At 42.0% G+C, this 19,355-nt stretch overlaps 1 protein-coding gene and 1 long non-coding RNA gene across 2 annotated transcripts in view; both read left to right on the forward strand.

The window, feature by feature from the left end:
- The window catches only part of LOC140853416 (uncharacterized), a 175,409-nt gene extending 156,709 nt beyond the window's left edge, over positions 1-18,700 (forward strand). Inside the window, exons 2-3 of the long non-coding RNA XR_012136467.1 lie at positions 17,217-17,329; positions 18,179-18,700. This is a non-coding gene — a long non-coding RNA (uncharacterized lncRNA). The remainder of the gene's footprint in view (positions 1-17,216; positions 17,330-18,178) is intronic.
- Positions 5,883-6,678, forward strand: LOC105056615 (probable calcium-binding protein CML46). Its single transcript, XM_010938873.4, has one exon. It carries the CDS (start codon positions 5,985-5,987, stop codon positions 6,546-6,548), a length of 564 nt encoding a protein of 187 aa, XP_010937175.1. The 5' UTR covers positions 5,883-5,984; the 3' UTR covers positions 6,549-6,678.
- Positions 18,701-19,355: the final 655 nt, after the last annotated feature.

Raw genomic sequence — 19,355 nt, forward strand, 5'->3', positions numbered from 1 at the left:
AGAGACTAGACAACAGTAAAAAATCAGGAGCTCAGCGGGGGAGAGAGAGCGAGCTAGAGAGCTAGAGAGTTTAAAGGCACTTACCAAAATTGTTGCCTTACCCCGTTTTATAGTAGAATGCAGTATGGTCCCGTCATTAATAGTGCAGACAATTGAGGAGTTGTCAAATCGTCGGTGGCTGTCAAATCGGCGTAGGTTGTCAGGTCACCAAAATTAACCCATACCTTGGCAAGACAAAGCTCCAGGACGGTCGCACGGCATGTCCTTGACAGGACAACAGCCCATAGTGGTTGTACGGCGTTTGGACGGGCTGGCCGACTATATGTCGGTATTCGACTACCGGGACGTCGGGTGGTGACTCGGAGATACCGTCGGCTGATCTGGTGCTTTGTGGAAGTCGGACGTCGACTGCCATCTCCGACAGTGAGTCAGTGAATTGGGTTCGACCGTTCGGCCGGTTGGAAGCAGTATTGGTCTGTTTGGCCGATATACCTTCGATCGGATATTATCAGCAGCCATTGTTGGAGTCGTTGTTGGAGTCATTGTTAGAGTCGTCCGTCGGTCCGGTAGATAGAGTTGAGCGTCGATCGGATCGATCTGAGAATAAGTCGGCGTACAGGAGTCGGTCGGTATATCCCAATAACTACAAAAAAAAAAAATACATGAAAGTAAGGAGGAGGGAGGAAATGGCCTTGTGGCCGTCCAAGGCCTCACTAGAATAAAGGTTCTCCCATAGATTGAAAAAGTGAAAGGCCTTTGAGAGGATTGATCCGGCTGGAGCCTTCCTTTTCAAAAAATTTGTAGCATTTCTTTCGTGCCATATGATACCCATAGCTACTTAATCTCACCCCCTTTGGAGATTCAATCTTACATTGCTTCTGCTCTAAGCTAACTAAAAGAAAGAAAGAATACATGGTAAACCTCTAAAATTCAGCCATGAAGTAATCGTCGACCAAATGGAATAGACAAAGGGGCATTTAATAAATAAGTGTGATATTATCTCCGATCTCGCTTCACACAAAGGGCACCGGCATTAACTCGTCAACCTTTTCCTGCTAAAATCTTGTATATATGCAATTTATTTTTGATTTTTTTTGGCTTTTTAGATTTCAAGATTAGATTGTAAAAGTTTCGAAATAAACCTCACTTGTTGATGAACTCGTAGTGAGAAGCAACACCGCAGAGATCATCACTTCTGGGTCGCCAAATAAGAACATCCACATTTGTAGAAGGCTAAATAGAAGAAAGTAGATCCATGAGCTGATTGCGAAGGAGGGGGGGGGGGCCAAACACTCTAATCAACCAATGCCACCTTTTGTGGCTCCAAAATAAGGCCACAAGGGAGTTTCTTGTAGTTGCTTTGCAATAAAGATTATGGACGGAGGAAGGAAGAGGAGCAGGACCTAACCAATTGTTTTTCCAAAATCTAATCCTCTCATCATTAACTGATTTAAAGGATCTACAATTCCAAAAGGCTTTTAGGACAAATACGTACAATCAAGAGATCTCCAGAGAATAAACCTGTTTGCTAAACTCCATTTGGCAACTCATATGAATAGCTTAAGGTTTTGAAGTCAAATGGTTATCATATCTAAACTTATTTAGAGCTGTGAGTTCATATCCACTCCAAATTTTCACTCAATTGTCTATTTAATTAACCTAATTATTTTCTTGACTCATGTTGATTACTATTCATTTTTTTTATCTCAACTTATTTATTTCTATATTCCTTAAAAACCTTATTTATCTCTACACACGTTATTTAGACAGTAAATGAGGGATGTCAAATATGATGTGCTTTTTAAATGACTGATTATTTTTATACCATGACGTTTTTTTTTTAAAAAAAAAAAACCATGAAGAATTTCAAAGCAGTGTTTCACACTGCGAACGCATCGTACCAAAAATGGATGCTCAAAATAGATGTTTTGGAAGTATACCTACTCATCCTCTCTTGTTTTTGTTATTTTTTTTATTACATTACCTAAGCTTCCTCGTTGCTTCTCCTTGCAGTACTTTTGACCATGTTGAACATTTTACTGAAAGAAATATTCCCGTTTCCTTCGGTTTTCTTAGGTTTGAGAGGCTGTCCCCACCTCTGAGATCGCATTACAATGGGTCGGGTTTGGAGGTTGACCACTGCCATTGGTCCATAAGATTGGGCCCTACCAAGTTGTCCGTAGACGGAAGTTAGCCTTCGCATGGGTCCCATGGTGGCTGGGAGACCGTTCGTCAGACGGCCGAACCTAGGCGACTGTCTCGTGCCATTTGCTTGGAAAAGAAACCTACCAATCGTTCCAACTTTCCATGAAAACTACAACCTTTCAATTCGACTATAATACTCCAATCCAACGTCCAAAATAAAAGGCACACTTTTAGACCCAGATGACGTACCAGCCGTCTCCCTATAAAAATTTATAAAAGACGTGTCATTGTCACATAACTGTGGATGATTAGCTTTTCCCTTTTTTTTTTTTGTTTTTGGTTTTTTTTTTGAATGAAAGAGGAGGCTGAACGCCACCTAATTCATTGAAGCTAATGTCTCATTGGATTCAAGAAGAACGCAAAACTCTGGTACTCCTACCAAAACTGATAATATATGCTTTCTACTTAGAACTGACATTTCTCTCTAGCTTATTATTTTTTTAAAATAATTTGTACAAATTTGTTAGTCCTTGTGTGTCCTTGTGCAAAGAAGATAATGCCATGTATCAGATGCAGGAAGCGTGTAGCGTGCCGTGCTAGCCCCGCTCAACTCAGAAATATCTCAATTATTCCTTTATGTTTGTCCAGCACATGAGATTTGTCCCTGGCACGGTCACCTCCGGATAAATTGATCAGATTTTTTTTTTTATATAAACAGACGATCACAACAACCTGATGCAAAATAATTCAAAAAGTAAGATATAAAAAATCTCACAATACCAGCAGATAATCTCCATTCTATCTCCAGATCCATTTATCTGAGTGGTCAGTAATTGATCATGTTGGGATTACCGACCGATCCCGCTCATACCGACTCATAGTCGGGCATATCCGACCGACCGACCGACCGATCGACCGACCGATCGATCGTCGGACGCCATTACCGATCGATTAACGACTCTCTACCGACTGCACCAGGGATTCCGATGACCGACTCCCGCAACGTGCCCGACTGACCGTCGGAGAGGTCCGAATCTCCACCCGATGCCACTCAGCCGGCCACCGACCTAAGATCGGTCGACTCCTCCGATCGCCGTACTACTGCCAGAGGCTGTCGGTCCTGACAGCAGCATGCGGCACCGCCGCCTAAGGGCATCATCCCGCCTAGGACATTGTCAACCCTAGTGATTTGATAGCCCCACCGCGATGTGACACCTTCACGACTACTCTGACATTCTACAGTGAATTGACAATTCTTCAATTGTCCGCGCCATTAATGACGGCGCCATACCGTGCTCCACTATATATATCGGGGAGGGCAACAGTGCTAGGGGCCTTCCAAGAAAACTCTCAGGCTTGCTCCCTTTCTCTCTCTCAATTGGGTTCTCTGTCTTCATTTCACTGTTGCCCAGTCTCCTCTCTGACTTGACCATCAGAGGGTCCCTGCCGGAGCCACCTCCGATCAGTGTGGACTTTGTTTTGCAGGTACTCATTCTCGACGATCAGGCGACGAGGGGATTGACGCCAACAGATCAGTTTTTGACCATTTCAAATTTTATGGTTGCACGGTATTTTGTAGTATAGTATCAACGGTCAAAAACAAGTTATCTTGAAAGAATATCTCCTCTCCAACCTTTTTCAACCTTTTACTCTGGATCATTTTGAATACTTTAATAGAAGCAATGGTTGGTTTGGGTTGCATCTTTTTATGAATGATTTTTTTTTCACGGCATCAAATTGCAGAGTTATCTGGGAAGAATATCTCCTCTCCAATCTTTTTTAACCTTTTACTTTGGATCATTTTGAATACTTTAACAGAAGCAATGGTTGGTTTGGGTTGTATCCTTTGATGAATGATCTTTTTTTCATGGCGTCAAATTATGCTTTGCATAACTTTCAAATTACAACGCCAGTCGTGATCTTTACTAAGGATGGAAGGAAGAGGTTCGTTGTGCTTGGAGAGCTGTGCAAAATACAATCAACGGTTGATGTCATTAAAGAAGATCGATCATTCTTTTGCGTGGAAGATACAATCCAAACCCTATTTCCCAATGATCTTTGAAGTCTGACAGGCAGCTCTCAGCCATCAAGTCAAGGTTCAATGGATCGAGTCCGCAGGTGGACCATAGCCATGTGTCCATATCCTTTCTAAAGAAAATGTCATGGGTCCAAATGTCCAATACCCTTTCGTTCGAGCCTTTGATGAATGAGAGACTATTAATCAGACGGCCCAATTTGAATGCTTGTGCTTGTCAAATACTTAGAAAAGGAAAGAGAAAACAACTTCTCTTGGAAACTTGCATATTTTAACCCGACTTCCCTTTTCTAAAAGCATCCAAGGTTCAAAGGCACACTTTCTTGACCAAGAATAAACACCAGCCGTCTCTAGATAAAAATGTATGGACTACCTCTTTGGGTCGCTGCTAGGTGAGGATGATGATTTTTGATAAGCTTTCACTCAATAGGTGTTTCAAAGGTTTCAACAATTTCAGGTGCTGTAAATTTTCTGAATCTAAATAAATTTGTTTGGTGGCTGGTTACAGCCTCCATCACCATCCAAAAAAAAAAAAAAAAAATTTCAACAATACACAACTTATTTTTATGTATGTTATGTTTTTTAAATACTAACCCAATTTTTCTTTTAAAAAAGAAAAGAGAAATTGAAGCCAAATTAATCATAAAAATTTAAGTAACAAACCGTACATCCATTTACATGATAAGTAAATTGAGTTCACCCTTAAAAAAGGCTTAGGATTCAAAAAAAGGGCAACAAATAATTATGATTTTTTAAAAAATAATTATAAACTTAAAAAATATAATTTTTTATCAAATTAATTTTTAAAATATAGTCAAGTATATAAATGATTAAGAATTATTTACATATAAAATAATATATCCAAGAACCGAAACTAGAGGAGCATGACCTTCGAGGCAAGTCCTATCTCACTACGAATTATTTATATTTAATTCATAAAAAATTAGTAGATGACAAGTTAGACATGCTATTCATTCCTACCAATGACAATAGTTTAGCCATTATCCTAATATTCTCATCTTTCTCATTGTTTACATAAATAAATACAAAATACTAAGAATCATAAGTACATATAAATATACTTGGTAATTATATATCTACTCTTTTTATGTTTTTATGTAATACTTAGATATTTGAATTCTTTCAAAACTATTTACAAATTAATATGCATAGAGTTAAATGGAAGCTACACCTCATTATAAGGTTATTGGATGTAATCTATTATTTCTAAACTATTTATATATAAAAAAAAATTATATGATTTAAAGATCTTTAGAATCAATTGATCAAAAAAATATAGAGTTTTTGTTTAACAGAAAAATATTGGTTGGGGGGTCACATGCCATGCATAGCAAAAGTTAAGTACTGAAACGTATACCTCTAAAATATGGGATAAAAATCTGTAATTATCTGAAATCTTGAGGGAGGTCATGGTAATTTAATCAAATAAATATATAAATAAAGGAAGCAGGCCTTGCCTGCCTCTCTCCCTTTCAGGGAAAATTCCACGAGGTCCGCGCGACCAGTCCCACTTTGGGGTATCCCAGCTCCTTCCAGGAACCACCACTCTTGTTTCCTCCATCGTTGTCAATATGACCACTTCTTCTTCCTTTCCATGACCCATTTCGCACCTTGTGCACCTCAGAGGAACCTTCCTCAATCTTGGCGGCCAACCAAGACCCCTAATATAAGACCATGCATCCTCTCCCCTTCCTGTCCTCACCAAAACAACATCAACCTATCCTTCCTTCTCTCTCTCTTCTCTCTCGCGCCCCCACCCCCTTCCCCAAATAGCTAGAAGGCAATGGAGAAGACAGCAAAATGCACCCTCTACCACTCTCTCTCATTGGCAGATCCTGTCTCTCTCTTCTATAGCACGATCTGCATCTGGATCAGCATACTTCTTCAGAAGTACTCTCTGAGATTTCTGTCCATCTTGGGATCCTACTTCGAGTTCCCCACGCCCACGTCAAGAATTCATGTAGAAAAGAATACCTCAAGTGAGGCTCGAGGAGACCTTGAGCTGACCAGAGAAGATGTGGAGACGGTCATGGAGAAGATTGGGATGTCTTTGAGCCAGGAAGGCGACCAGCTGAAGGAGCGCATGACCTTTGATGAGCTTTCTACCATGTTTGAGGAGAAGGGGCCGAGCTTGGATGAAGTGGAGGCGGCTTTCTCTGTGTTTGATGAGAATTCTGATGGGTTCATAGATGCCATGGAGCTCCAGAGAGTTCTTTCCAAGCTGGCCTTCGGAGAAGGGGTGTCCTTGGATTCATGCAAACAGATGATCGCAGTGCATGATGAGAACCAAGATGGAAGAATTGATTTCAGCGAGTTTCTCAAGTTTATGGAGGGCAGCTTCTGCTGAATTTCTCCATTTTTTCCCCTTTTGTTCTGTTTTTTTTTTTTTTTTTTTCTTTTCCTCGTCAAGGAAAAGTTTGACATTGAATATAGTCCCCATGAAGAAAAAACAAGTAAATTCTTTTACAAATTCTTCAGTTTTATCTATATTTTTCCTTGCTAACTACAGCAATCTAACAGGGCATACATGTCCACAGATAAGAGCAGTTGCTTGAGAATTATGAAAATTAAGAAGCCAAAAGAAAGATATAAAGGCAGAAGGCTCTCTAAGATTGAATAGCCACTTGAACTCATGATAGAGAGGATGGCGACTCATGGATAGAGATGCAGAGTTCCAGAATCGGTAACTGAGCTATTAATTAAAGAGAAAGTATCCTCTGGAAAAGATAAAAAGGGCATGGAGCAAGCAAAGACGGTATGGAATTGCAAAGAAGATAGTTTTCATTCTAAAAAATTAAAAGAACTTAATAGCTTTGGAAATGAATGGCACACCACTGTACTCATATCTAAATCCACTTTATGAAAGGGAGAACTACAAAAAACAGAATCAGAGGATTGGTGATGAACTAAACTGATAAAATTTCTCGAGAGAAAACCAAACTGTTAAATTTTAGTCACTCATGCGCAGAAGAATTTGGAGAAAGACCTGAACAAAAGAATTTTGATACCTGAAAGAAGAAAATAGATCAAACAAGATATTTACATCAGAAGAATGACATGTTTACTCTTTCGGTGCAGTGCAGAGCATTCTACAGCCCACGGTCCTTGGTTTCATGCCTGGAAAGATAGATTAGTCAATCCAGATTATCGAATTAAGCTTTCTATGAGTTTATTTACATGGGATGGATGCCACAAAGGGGGAAGGCTAAATAATTTTCTTATGCTAGACTCTTAATAATCATTTCTCCAATTACCCGTTGTAACTGTTGAAATTATTTTCAAAATATAGGGTTCAAGCCCAAGCCCAAATATGATGAGGTGCGGGAGTTATTTGGGACCAAGCCCAAGCCCACATAAGAAAAAGTTTTGGTGGGATTTTGTCCCACGTTGGATACTCAAGGGTTGGGACTCTAGTTTATAAAGGATTTTGCACATGCCATCTAGATTGGATAAAGTTGTGTTTGGTTTGTTGGCCATGTGGCAAACCTAGGTGACCTAGATGGATATAATAATTAATTAATATATATATAATAATTAATTAATTACTTAATATGGCACTTGGCACCTGGCGCATTGGCGCTTGGCATTTGAACTGTTAAATATAATAATTAACACTTATTTGCGGTTATTATTTATTCTTTTGGATTTTGAATTTCAAACGAATAGTTCCAATTCATTTGGTAGTTATGATAACTGCTTGATTGAAAAAATTGCATCTGTTGAGATGTCTTTTCAAAAGTGTCTTTTCATATATTATAAATATCTGACCTATGAAACCAAACAGATATGATCAGAAAATCCAACATCTCTTCCTCTTTGTGCTCAAATCATCTCTATTAACGTCTGCTACAAAAAACAATAAAAGAGATAGATAATTCTGTAACACCGGCGTGCTTAGTGGTCCGACGTTACGAGTGCAAAGTACCGCCGAACAAGTGGGCTTCATTGTATCCTACAGGCTATCGCAAGACCCCGATTGCACAACTTCTGATGGGGATTAACACGTCTTAAGTAAAATGGTATTGCAGTACGCCTTGGAATAACTCACCAACAAACCATTATATTTCTAACAGTAACTAATGGAATAATAATAACTCAAAGTTGGACATTCAACAGAGTGAGCTAAGCTAATGGTATAGATTATTACCATGTCATCAATAGATGTTGATGTTGGCTCTTTGTTGACAAAGAACTAAAAATTTAGTAGTATTATAAAAGCTATTGATATAATTTTAGATTAAAGCGGACTGCAGTGTAGAAATGATGTTGTTGTCCATGAGGGGCATGCAAGCAGAATGACTATATTTTTAGACTGCAAACAACTGTCATGGCTTGCTGAACTCTCCAAACCTATAATACATGACGCAGGACAGAAGAAGGAGAGAGTAGAAGAAGAGGAGGAAAGAGAGGAGAGGAAGAAAGAGGAGAAGAAGGCAAACGGAGAGGGAAACCCAATATTCATTTCTTATTAGACGGTTCTCTATCAATACATATTTTAAATACCAATGAAATATCAGTTTTTTTTTTTTTTTTTTTTTTTTTTGAGGGAAGGTTGAATGGTAAAATGATGAATAATAGAGGAAATGCAGAGAGACAAAATCAGACAACAACAGACAGATTGCATGTTGAGATTATGATATGGGCACCTAAGTTTAGTACTTGAGATTGGAAACTAGGAAGTCAACGCCACATCTTACCAGCTTGCTCAATTTCAGCTGCTCTTCCTAACAAAAGTGGGGGTAATCTGACCAAAAATTGTTGCTTGATGATAATCCGACCAAAACCAGGCATTCATAATCATAAAGGAATTTTGAAAGAATGCACTTGAAATTTTTCTTCAATGAAGAATTAAATGTCATCCATGATCCATAATGCCAGAATGTAAATCCATCAGTTGCAAAAACTTCATCCTCGGTTGAGACACCAATAATGTTTAGATGCAAAACCCAATCGCTAGTGTTATTCCATAAGGAAATTCCGAATCCAATTCTGATGTCTTAGCAGTTCACCTGTCTTTCAGCATAAAAATAAGGGAGAGCACCCAGTGTTATCATGCACTGTATATGGAATCCTCTGTTCATATGATTACAAGTACAGATGTTTTTTTTAACAAAAAAAATTAATTTTTTAAATTTTTAGAAATCGGAGGCTGGGTGAACAAGAACATTGTACCAAAAAAAAAAAAAAAAGAAGAAAAAAAGAACAGCTTAATCAACAAATACTCCAACCAGTATGCAGATGGGAAATAGCAACTTCAAGTATGAAGGTAGGCCAAAAAAAGAGAAATTATCTCAAAACTGCATGAAAATATGTGGATTTTTATTTCTTCTGACTATCAGATGATTCGCATTAAAAATGCAGAATGCATGGCAACTGCGAACAATTGTAAAATAAAATAGACATGAATTGGTGTAGCTAATAATGCTTTATTTCTACTTTGGGGTTTCCTTTATATGCTCCCATCCATGTCAATAAGAACTATTTTCAGTGTGCGGAATACAAAGAAAATGTCAAAGGCAACAAGAGAGCCTCAAACAAGTTTGTTTGTCATGAATGGGCTAATAGACCATAGTATCACGAACAGATGATGGTCAACAACATTTCTGGTTCTTTGCTCCCATATAAGCTATTGAGGTGGCTCGACCTTTCTGCAAGGTGTCCTGCCTTAGTGTTAGTAATGCAATTGCATGAAAAGAAAAATTGTACAAGTAGCCATGTCATCTATAACTTCAGAAATCCACCGCATAGAAGATCTCACAGGAAAAAGAAAACTTCTAGATAACGTTCTACCCAATATTCTGGACAATTTTGTGCATTGGCATAACATAGGTTGCAATGCTGAGCATTAAAAAAGAATTGGAGGTTTTCAACTGAAGGTACCAAATTGGAAGGATTCAAGTAGGAACGAAAATAGGCTGCCAAGAAAGCAAATATAATGGGGTTTAAACTGAATACTCTGAAACTCCATTTCTCCCTTCTTTTTCCTTGCACCATCAGGTACATGATTTCTCAAAACAAAAAAAAAAAAAATCAGAACAAACCTCTGTTTTGCAGTAGATATATACATCAAGATGGTTTTTACCAGCAACCCTTCAAAACATCCATACAGATCACGGGAAAACATTAGAAATATATATAAACAAAAAATTGGCATCCCTAACCGTTATTTTCTTATTTGTGACTTTTGAAATGAATTTTTTTTTTCTTTTTTCTTTTGAAGGAAAATGGAGGGACTGAGACCTCCCCCCAAAATGAAGTGAAAATCTTCATCAGTAATGCTGTAATCACTAAATCAAAAGTTCTTAATGCAATGGGAAGGTGCTTCTGAAGTAGTTGCAATAGCTACTGCTTCTTTTTCTTCTTTATCATTGATCAAGGCAAATAGCTACCTCTTCTTCTGTCATTCTATCAACTTTTGGACATTGCACCAAACACGATCCTTTCTCTACCTTGACAGCTATTTTGATATCCTAATCAAGTCCAGAGCTATTTTGATATACTAATCTGAGTCCATCTCTTCTTCTGCTTTCTTCCTTCTTTTTTATTCAGATGAGCAAGAAAAACCAATGGAAAAGACATCTCCCGGTACAATGAGAGAGAGTGAGAAAGGATTCCAGGAGATGCCTTTCTTTTCTTTTCAAAAGGAAAACGCATATCTTGGAATCCTTTCTTGCTCGCTTTCTAATTGTTCTTCTCTTGCGCAACCATCAACTGGTCATCAAACTTCAGTAGCTCTTTTGGAGCTTCCTGTGTTTGCTTAGATTGTACCATATTAAGTTTCTCAATTTTTCAATTTAAATTCACAGCGAACAGCACAAAATGAACACATCTATTCTGGCCAAAAGAGACCTGGATCGCAGCACTCAAGATGTGGAGATGGTGCTGCAGAGAATTGGCATCCCTTCCATGCCTTCTAGTCAGGAAGGCAGGTGCTTTGAGGAGCACACGGGCTATGATGAGCTTTACTTCATGTTTAAGCCTGGCTTGGAGGAAGTGAAGGAGACTGTTGGGTGGATGTCTGGCCAGGACACCACCTCCCAAGACCCTTTCAGTACCACGCGATGCAGCAGGAAGAAAGAAGAAACAAAACAGAAGAAAAAACAATCAAAATACGTGGATCAGCCACAAAAGGGCTCGCCTCCACGGGGCATGCAAACTTCACTATGAAAAGAAAATTTTACAAGAGGAGACCTCACCCTCAACCCTTGTACACCCAATTCTCTCTCACATGAAGTTCCCCTCACAAAAGCTCTCTCTCTCTTGGAGACCCCCTGAACCCCTGAAGAGCCTGGCGACCGCTGTCCAGGAGCCTCCTGCTCCTTCTCTCACAGCGCCTCACGCCTCTCTCTCTCTCTCCTCGGTTCGTACGGCGGCGAGAAACCAAAACCCGCTCGTTCTCTGCTGTGTCTCAGGCCTTTTAAAGCCTTAAACATAGGTTAGAGGGTGATTAGGAATCCTTAATCAAGCCAAATCACGTCCCAAGCCGTCCGATCAACACCGGGAGCTCTCTGGACCCTTAGATCGCGCTCCGGTCCACGGAATAGGGCCGTGGACCGCGAGAAACGAGTGGGAAACGTCCACGCGGTCCACAGGCCGCGCCGTGGACCACCCGGTCCACGGTGGACCGGGAATGGGCCAGCAGGCTGCTGGGTCGCGCGTCCCGCACGGGCCTGGGCCTGGGTCGCGCGTCCCGCGCGGGCCTGGGCCTGGGACGCGCGTCCCGCGCGGGCCTGGGTCCCGCGTCCCGCCCGGGCCTGGGTCCCGCGTCCCACGCGGGCCAGCGGGCCTGGGACGCGCGTCCCGCGCGCCGCCGCCTGCGGCCGCGCCGCTGCCGCCCGCCGCCGGTCGCCGGCGGTCCTCCGCCGCCTCGGTTTTCGTGCTATCTTCGAAAGCTCGTATCTTCTCCATCCGAGCTCCGATTCAGGTGATCTTGGTCTCGTTGGACTCCATTTTTCGCCGCGAACCTCGCTGTGGGCTCAATGTGGGCTGAATCTTGAGGCGTCAAATCCTAACAATCTCCACCTCGACTCGATATTCAGCCTCCTCCAAACTCTGAGAGCTTCTGGATCTCCTCGCCCCCATGCCCTGGGGCAATCGCCTGCTGATCATGGATGGGCAAACATGGGAGTCGAGCCAGGCTGCTCGATCCCATCTCCGTCGTATGCTGTGCTCCTCCTGACCTGAGACCTGTTCGGGGCATCATCCTGCGGCAATAGGAATCTTACCTTGCGACGTCGCCTCTCGTCCTCCCGAGTCTCCTGTCTCGTGCCCGATCCGCCTCCTGGAGCTCCACCTCGCTCTGAGCTCCACCTGGCTCCCGATGCTCCACCTCGCACTGGGCTCCCTGCCAGGTAATAATGTCCTCTGCTCCCCTTCTTCCCCTCCAGCACAATCCTATCGCCGCGTAGCACCCTCAGGATTCCTCCACCAGCTACCGTCCTGTAGCCTCTCGAATCCAGTCTGCTAAGTGAGATAAGATTCCGCCTGAAATTGGGTATGTATCGGACCTCCCCCAATCTCCTCACTACACCGTCATGTGTCCTCCAGCTGACCGTCCCAATGCCTCTGATCGCACAGCTCGATCCATCCGGCAGATATACAGTGCTCTCACTGTTCTCCAGGGAGTCAAACTGCTCCTCTCTGCAACACACATGATAGGGGCATGCAGAATCTAATATCCACTGCTGGGAAGAAGTAGATACCTCGTCAGATATCTCCAGGACATCTCCATCTGAATCGCTGCCGGCCGTCGCTACAGCAGCCACCGTCCGATTTTTCAGTTGAGGGCAATCTCTGGCTAGATGCCCCAACTCCTCACACCGGTAACACCTGATTTTGCTCAAGTCCCTCCTGGACTTAGACCGCCCTCGATGCGATCTCCTATCGCTCCGTCTACCGCCTCCTGCACCTCCAGAAGCCACCAAAGCTGAGCTATCGACACCTGAGCTCAAAGCTGGGTTCTCCCTCCTGAGAACCTCGTTCTGGAGTATCGCCGCGATGACCTCGTCCATCTTGATAGTGCTCTTCCCCACTAGAAGAGCAGTCACCAAGGACTCGTACGAAGAAGGAAGCGACGCCAGCAAAACCAGCGCCCTGGTCTTCTCCTCAACGTTCTCGCCAACGCTGAGAAGGTCGGTGAGGATCTTCTGGAAGTGGCTCAAATGCTCCTGCACGCTTTGTCCCTCAGTCATCCGCAGTTGGTAAAACTGCCTCCAGAGGAAAAGAGTGTTGGTGAGAGACTTCGCCATGTACAACTCCTCGAGCTTCGACCACAGCACCGTCGGGGAAGTCTCGCTCAGCACATGGATCACCACCTCATCCGCCAGGTACATGCGGATGGTACTCACCGCCTGCATCTGTAGCCGTTTCCAATCCCGCACCTCCATGGTGGTCGGTTTCTCATCGCACAAGAGAGCTTCGTTCAACCCCTGTTGGATGAGCACGTCCTTCACCCTTGCCTGCCACAAGGAGAAATTGCTCTTACCATCAAACTTGTTGATCTCCATCCTGATTGTTCCTGTTTTCTCCATCTTCAGTCTTGCTCACCACCACTGCAATCTGCGTCCTTGTACCGCCTTGCTCTGATACCACTTGTTGGGTGGATGTCTGGCCAGGACACCACCTCCCAAGACCCTTTCAGTACCACGCGATGCAGCAGGAAGAAAGAAGAAACAAAACAGAAGAAAAAACAATCAAAATACGTGGATCAGCCACAAAAGGGCTCGCCTCCACGGGGCATGCAAACTTCACTATGAAAAGAAAATTTTACAAGAGGAGACCTCACCCTCAACCCTTGTACACCCAATTCTCTCTCACATGAAGTTCCCCTCACAAAAGCTCTCTCTCTCTTGGAGACCCCCTGAACCCCTGAAGAGCCTGGCGACCGCTGTCCAGGAGCCTCCTGCTCCTTCTCTCACAGCGCCTCACGCCTCTCTCTCTCTCTCCTCGGTTCGTACGGCGGCGAGAAACCAAAACCCGCTCGTTCTCTGCTGTGTCTCAGGCCTTTTAAAGCCTTAAACATAGGTTAGAGGGTGATTAGGAATCCTTAATCAAGCCAAATCACGTCCCAAGCCGTCCGATCAACACCGGGAGCTCTCTGGACCCTTAGATCGCGCTCCGGTCCACGGAATAGGGCCGTGGACCGCGAGAAACGAGTGGGAAACGTCCACGCGGTCCACAGGCCGCGCCGTGGACCACCCGGTCCACGGTGGACCGGGAATGGGCCAGCAGGCTGCTGGGTCGCGCGTCCCGCACGGGCCTGGGCCTGGGTCGCGCGTCCCGCGCGGGCCTGGGCCTGGGACGCGCGTCCCGCGCGGGCCTGGGTCCCGCGTCCCGCCCGGGCCTGGGTCCCGCGTCCCACGCGGGCCAGCGGGCCTGGGACGCGCGTCCCGCGCGCCGCCGCCTGCGGCCGCGCCGCTGCCGCCCGCCGCCGGTCGCCGGCGGTCCTCCGCCGCCTCGGTTTTCGTGCTATTTTCGAAAGCTCGTATCTTCTCCATCCGAGCTCCGATTCAGGTGATCTTGGTCTCGTTGGACTCCATTTTTCGCCGCGAACCTCGCTGTGGGCTCAATGTGGGCTGAATCTTGAGGCGTCAAATCCTAACAGAGACATTCTGTGTGTTCGACGACAACTTCGATGGGTTCATAGATGCAGTGAAACTGCAGAATTTTCTCCCAAAACCGGGCTGCAAAGAAGGTCTGTCTGTCCTTGGAAGCACGCAAACAAATGATGAAAGCAGGGATGGGACAGATTGACTTCAATGACTTTGTCAAGTTAATGGAGAGCAGCTTCTGCTGATAATTCTACTGCTATTATAACTGCTACTACGGCCTGTACTTCAATTTACTTGCATGACACAAGTTCTTTTTCGACAGAACTTGTATGACAGATGTTGAAATAGAATTATTTTCTTTTGCAACATAAAGCAGTCACGCTCTGTTTGAGTACCTTCGATCCATCTATTTTATTGGTGAGATCAACTTATGCGAAAGACCGAGTGGTTATTGCCTTCCCTATCATCCAAAAATAAAAAATAAAAATCAACTGATGCATGTTTGTCCATCGTCTCAATAAAAAAATTTGACTCCCATTTAAATTTGATCATCTTGGCCATCAAAAAAAATATTCATTCACAAATATCACAAATTCAATCATAAATAACTCATGATCAACTTAAATAAATTTATACTTCAGTGTTCTCTGATTCACATATCGTAGACTAAACTTATCCTTACGCCATTTTATCATGATCCAAATCTCATAAAAAAAAAATAAACAAAAAATATTATTAAATTTTTTAATTATATATAAATATTCAAAATCTACCTAATGTATCGTTGGTGTAAGACTAAATGCATGCTAATACATATCTTCATAGCTAATCTTTAAAGCCGAAATGCATAAAACTCAGGTAAAAGCACAAAAGAACTTCACAGAGAGGGAAGACATTCAGCTAGAACAAAGCAAAATCAGTATCCATAACATAAGGGCTTGATTTTCAAAATCACAATTTGTTGACGGTAAACTCTTCTAAGCGCAATTGTAACACCCCGGCCCAAATCAGCCCAAAAAGCCCAAAACATTACAAAAAAAAAAAAAAAAAAAAAAAATGATGAAGAAGACTCCCGCTGGGAGTCTTCTTCCACCCAAATCACCGGTGGAGAGGTTGAATCCGAGGCGGATTCGACCTCCCCTACATCCTATAAAACCCCCCTCTCCTTCCCTCTAAGGTTGGTCACGACGAGCACCGGATTTTTCTTTTATTTTTCTCGAATTTTTTCGTTGAAGCCGCGGATGTCCTCATCGTGTTCATCTCAAATACTCGTCGGAGACCTCATCGGAGTCGGAGGTAAGCCCTTCTCCTCTTTCCTCTCTTCCTTCCCATCTTTTCCACGGCTTCGTGCACCCTCGCCGGCCGTCAGGATCGCCGGAAAATTCATGAATAAAATGACCCTGTTTTTGCTCTGTTTCGGCCGAACTCTTCCCTCTCTTTTCCGGCCACCGGCGCCGCCGGTTGCGGCGTCCCATTCCCGAGACCGAACCCCCATCTCCCTCTCTTCCTTCCCTGAAAATTTCGACCGCCGGCGATCGGCCAATGGCCGGAAATCACGAAGAAAGGGGACGGATCCCCTGTTTTCTGATTTTTTTTCTTTGTTTTTGCCGCCGTCCTCCTCTTCGCCGCCGGCCGAACCCCATCGCCGCTGTTGTCGGATCTCCGGCCAAGCTGCCGGAGCCCGAGCCACCGGGGGGGGACCTCACGGTCCTCCCCTGTTTCAGCCAATGGTGGCCGCGGGAAGAAAAGAAGAAAGGAAGAAGAAGAAGAAAAGAAAAAGAAAAGAAAAAGGAAAAAGAAAAAGAAAAGAAAAAGGAAAAAGAAAAAAAAAAGAATAGAAAAAGGAAAAAAAAAAGAATAAAAAAATAAAATAAAATAAAATAAAATAAGAAGAAGAAGAAGAGAGAGAATTTTCCTCTCTCTCCTTTCTCTCTTCTTTCTCTCTCTTTTCTCTCTCCTCTCTCTACCTTCTCTCTCTATATTTTCTCTCTCTAGATTCTCTCTCTAGACTTTTCTCTCTCTTTACGGATTTTGTCTCTCTGGGATCTTTTCTTCTTCTCTGATTGCATTATGAACCCTAGAATAAACTTGAAGATGAAAATAAGATGATCTGAGGTTGCTCCGAAATTCGTGCGGTAGATCTGATCCCAGTTCGATCCTATTCAAAATTTGTAACACTTGATTTATATTGAGTCACCCTGATAGGACCTCTGATGATCTCGATCATGAGTGCCTCATCGGAAGGATATGAAGATTTCTCTCTCCACTTTCTCTCTCTACTTCTCTCTCTAAAATTTTCTCTCTCTTCATGGATTTTCTCTCTCTAGAAGTCTTATGGATCAGTGGAGGATCCAGATACTTAGGTAAATCCTAATTTTGGTTAATCCTAAGAGAGATCCTAGATTTGTGTTATCAGATCGATTATCGATAATTTTCTCCATATATGTGATTTTTATATTGATCAGGGTTATGAAGAGATGATTGTCTGCATATGATATCGAGTGGAATATCTTGTTAGAGAAATTCATAAATCAAAGAAGAACATTGACTTCTGTGTTTGGATCAGTCACCGGTAAAGGTAAGAATCCCTGTACATGATCACTATTATATATGCTATTTTACTGTTGGTCTTGCATTATTGGTTTTACGTTATCGGATTTGAGATCGATGAATTTATTATACCTGAGATACTGTTATTTGATTTTGAGCATGAGTATGTTATGTCAATATATATGTATCAGAGATTGATGGCATGATTATATGGATATGACATATCTGAATTGATCATAATGCAAGACAGAATTGATTAATGAAATCAACACATAATAATTAAATGAAAAGAAAGAGATATATGGTATGGACTAGCCTTGTCATGTGGAACAGCCGGCCAGGAGCTTATGCCTGGGACAGCCCGCCAGGAGCTTATGCCTGGGACAGCCCCCACTGGCTTACAGGTGGATCAGCCGGCCAGGAGCTCATGCCTGGGACAGCCCACCAGGAGCTTATGCCTGGGACAGCCTCTCACGGGCTTTGGTACGTGGGACAGCCGGCCAGGAGCTCATCCTGGGACAGTCTTGAAAGACTTTTTAAAGTGGATTCGATCCGGATGATGACTGAGGTATAGACTTGGATAGTCCAGAGCCAGAAAGAAAATGTTAAAATCATATGATTATGAAAGTAGAAATGAAAGATAAGATATGAAACAATTGTTGAACAAAAGTGTTTCACCGGTTAACATATGATGATGCATCTATTTTGACAAGACAGAAAATTTATGAATGTTTGCATTATTCTGGACATTGAACATGAGATTTTATATTTTATTGCTTATCCTTATTTTCAGACTATATTACTATATCAGTGTGATATGGGAATTCTTACTGGGCTGTAAAGCTCACACCCCTTCATCTTTCTTTTTTTTTCTCAGAGTTGCAGGATGACTTAGATTGGCTATGGCTTGGATTTACGGGTGAGCAGAAGGATAAATAGAGTGTCATAGTATCTGATCAGAGAATTGAAGGAATGTTAATTGTTATTATGCAAGTTTTATGAATTACTGTTGAAATTAAATATTATGGTTGATAAGATTGTAATGATTTATTTGGCCTTGCATATTCTTTAGGGTTTACTCTAAGGAGTGTGCGGCCATCACGTATCCGACCCGGGTGTTGGGTTCGGGGCGTGACAAAATGGTATCAGAGCATAGGATATGATCGTTAGGGATTATGATATGAGTGATTAGAATATTACAGAGTAATATCAGAGCTTAGGTTATGATCATTGGAGATTACAATATAAATGATTTGGATGTGATAGAATAATATCAAAGCTTAGGTTTAAGATCACTAGAGATTATGAAGAGATATTAAAACTTTATGTAAGATCAGTAGGATGTGACAGAGTGGCATCTGAGCTTAGAGCTTAGGTTACGTTCATTTGGAGACAATGATATAAGTGATTAGGATATGACAGAACAGTACTAGAGCCCAAGTTTAAGGTCACTAAGAATTGTCATATAAGTGATATCAAAACTTTGAGATTATAATCAATAGAGTATGATTGATAAAATCAGAGTTTAAGATTATGATTATTAAAGATATGATAGAATAATATTATAGTTCAGGTTATGATCATCAGAAAATATGATTTAAGTGGTATTTGAGTTTAAGGTTATAATTATTCAGAATTTTAATTTTAACTTAGGTTATGATCATGAGGAACATGATAAAGAAGATTCAATATTTAGATTTCGAATCAATAGATATTAAGATAAAATTTATGTATAAGTGGCATATGATATCTATAATAAAATTGACGAGTTATATCTTAGATTTCAATTAGTAAGGTTGACCTAAGTATGAAAAGAGTTGACCTTGGAATGAAGTGGGAGGTATTGATAAGTTATGTTGAGTATACTAGATGATTTTATGATTGAAGATCATGATACTTTTCTAATTTCGATGATAATTGTCTGATGCGTTATGAATTTTGGATTTATCAAAAGAAAGTTAATTAGGGTATGGTCTAAGAAGAAATTTCATCATATGAGAGAGAAATATTTTTTGAACATTGAATCTATAAGAGGATCATATATGAAACTCAAT

Source organism: Elaeis guineensis, chromosome 13 (genome assembly GCF_000442705.2).
Source record: "Elaeis guineensis isolate ETL-2024a chromosome 13, EG11, whole genome shotgun sequence".
Taxonomy (NCBI): Eukaryota; Viridiplantae; Streptophyta; class Magnoliopsida; order Arecales; family Arecaceae; genus Elaeis; species Elaeis guineensis.

What these genes read in the sequence shown, in the direction of transcription:
- LOC105056615 (XM_010938873.4), top strand. Translation starts at nt 5,985, where the DNA reads ATGGAGAAGACAGCAAAATGCACCCTCTACCACTCTCTCTCATTGGCA.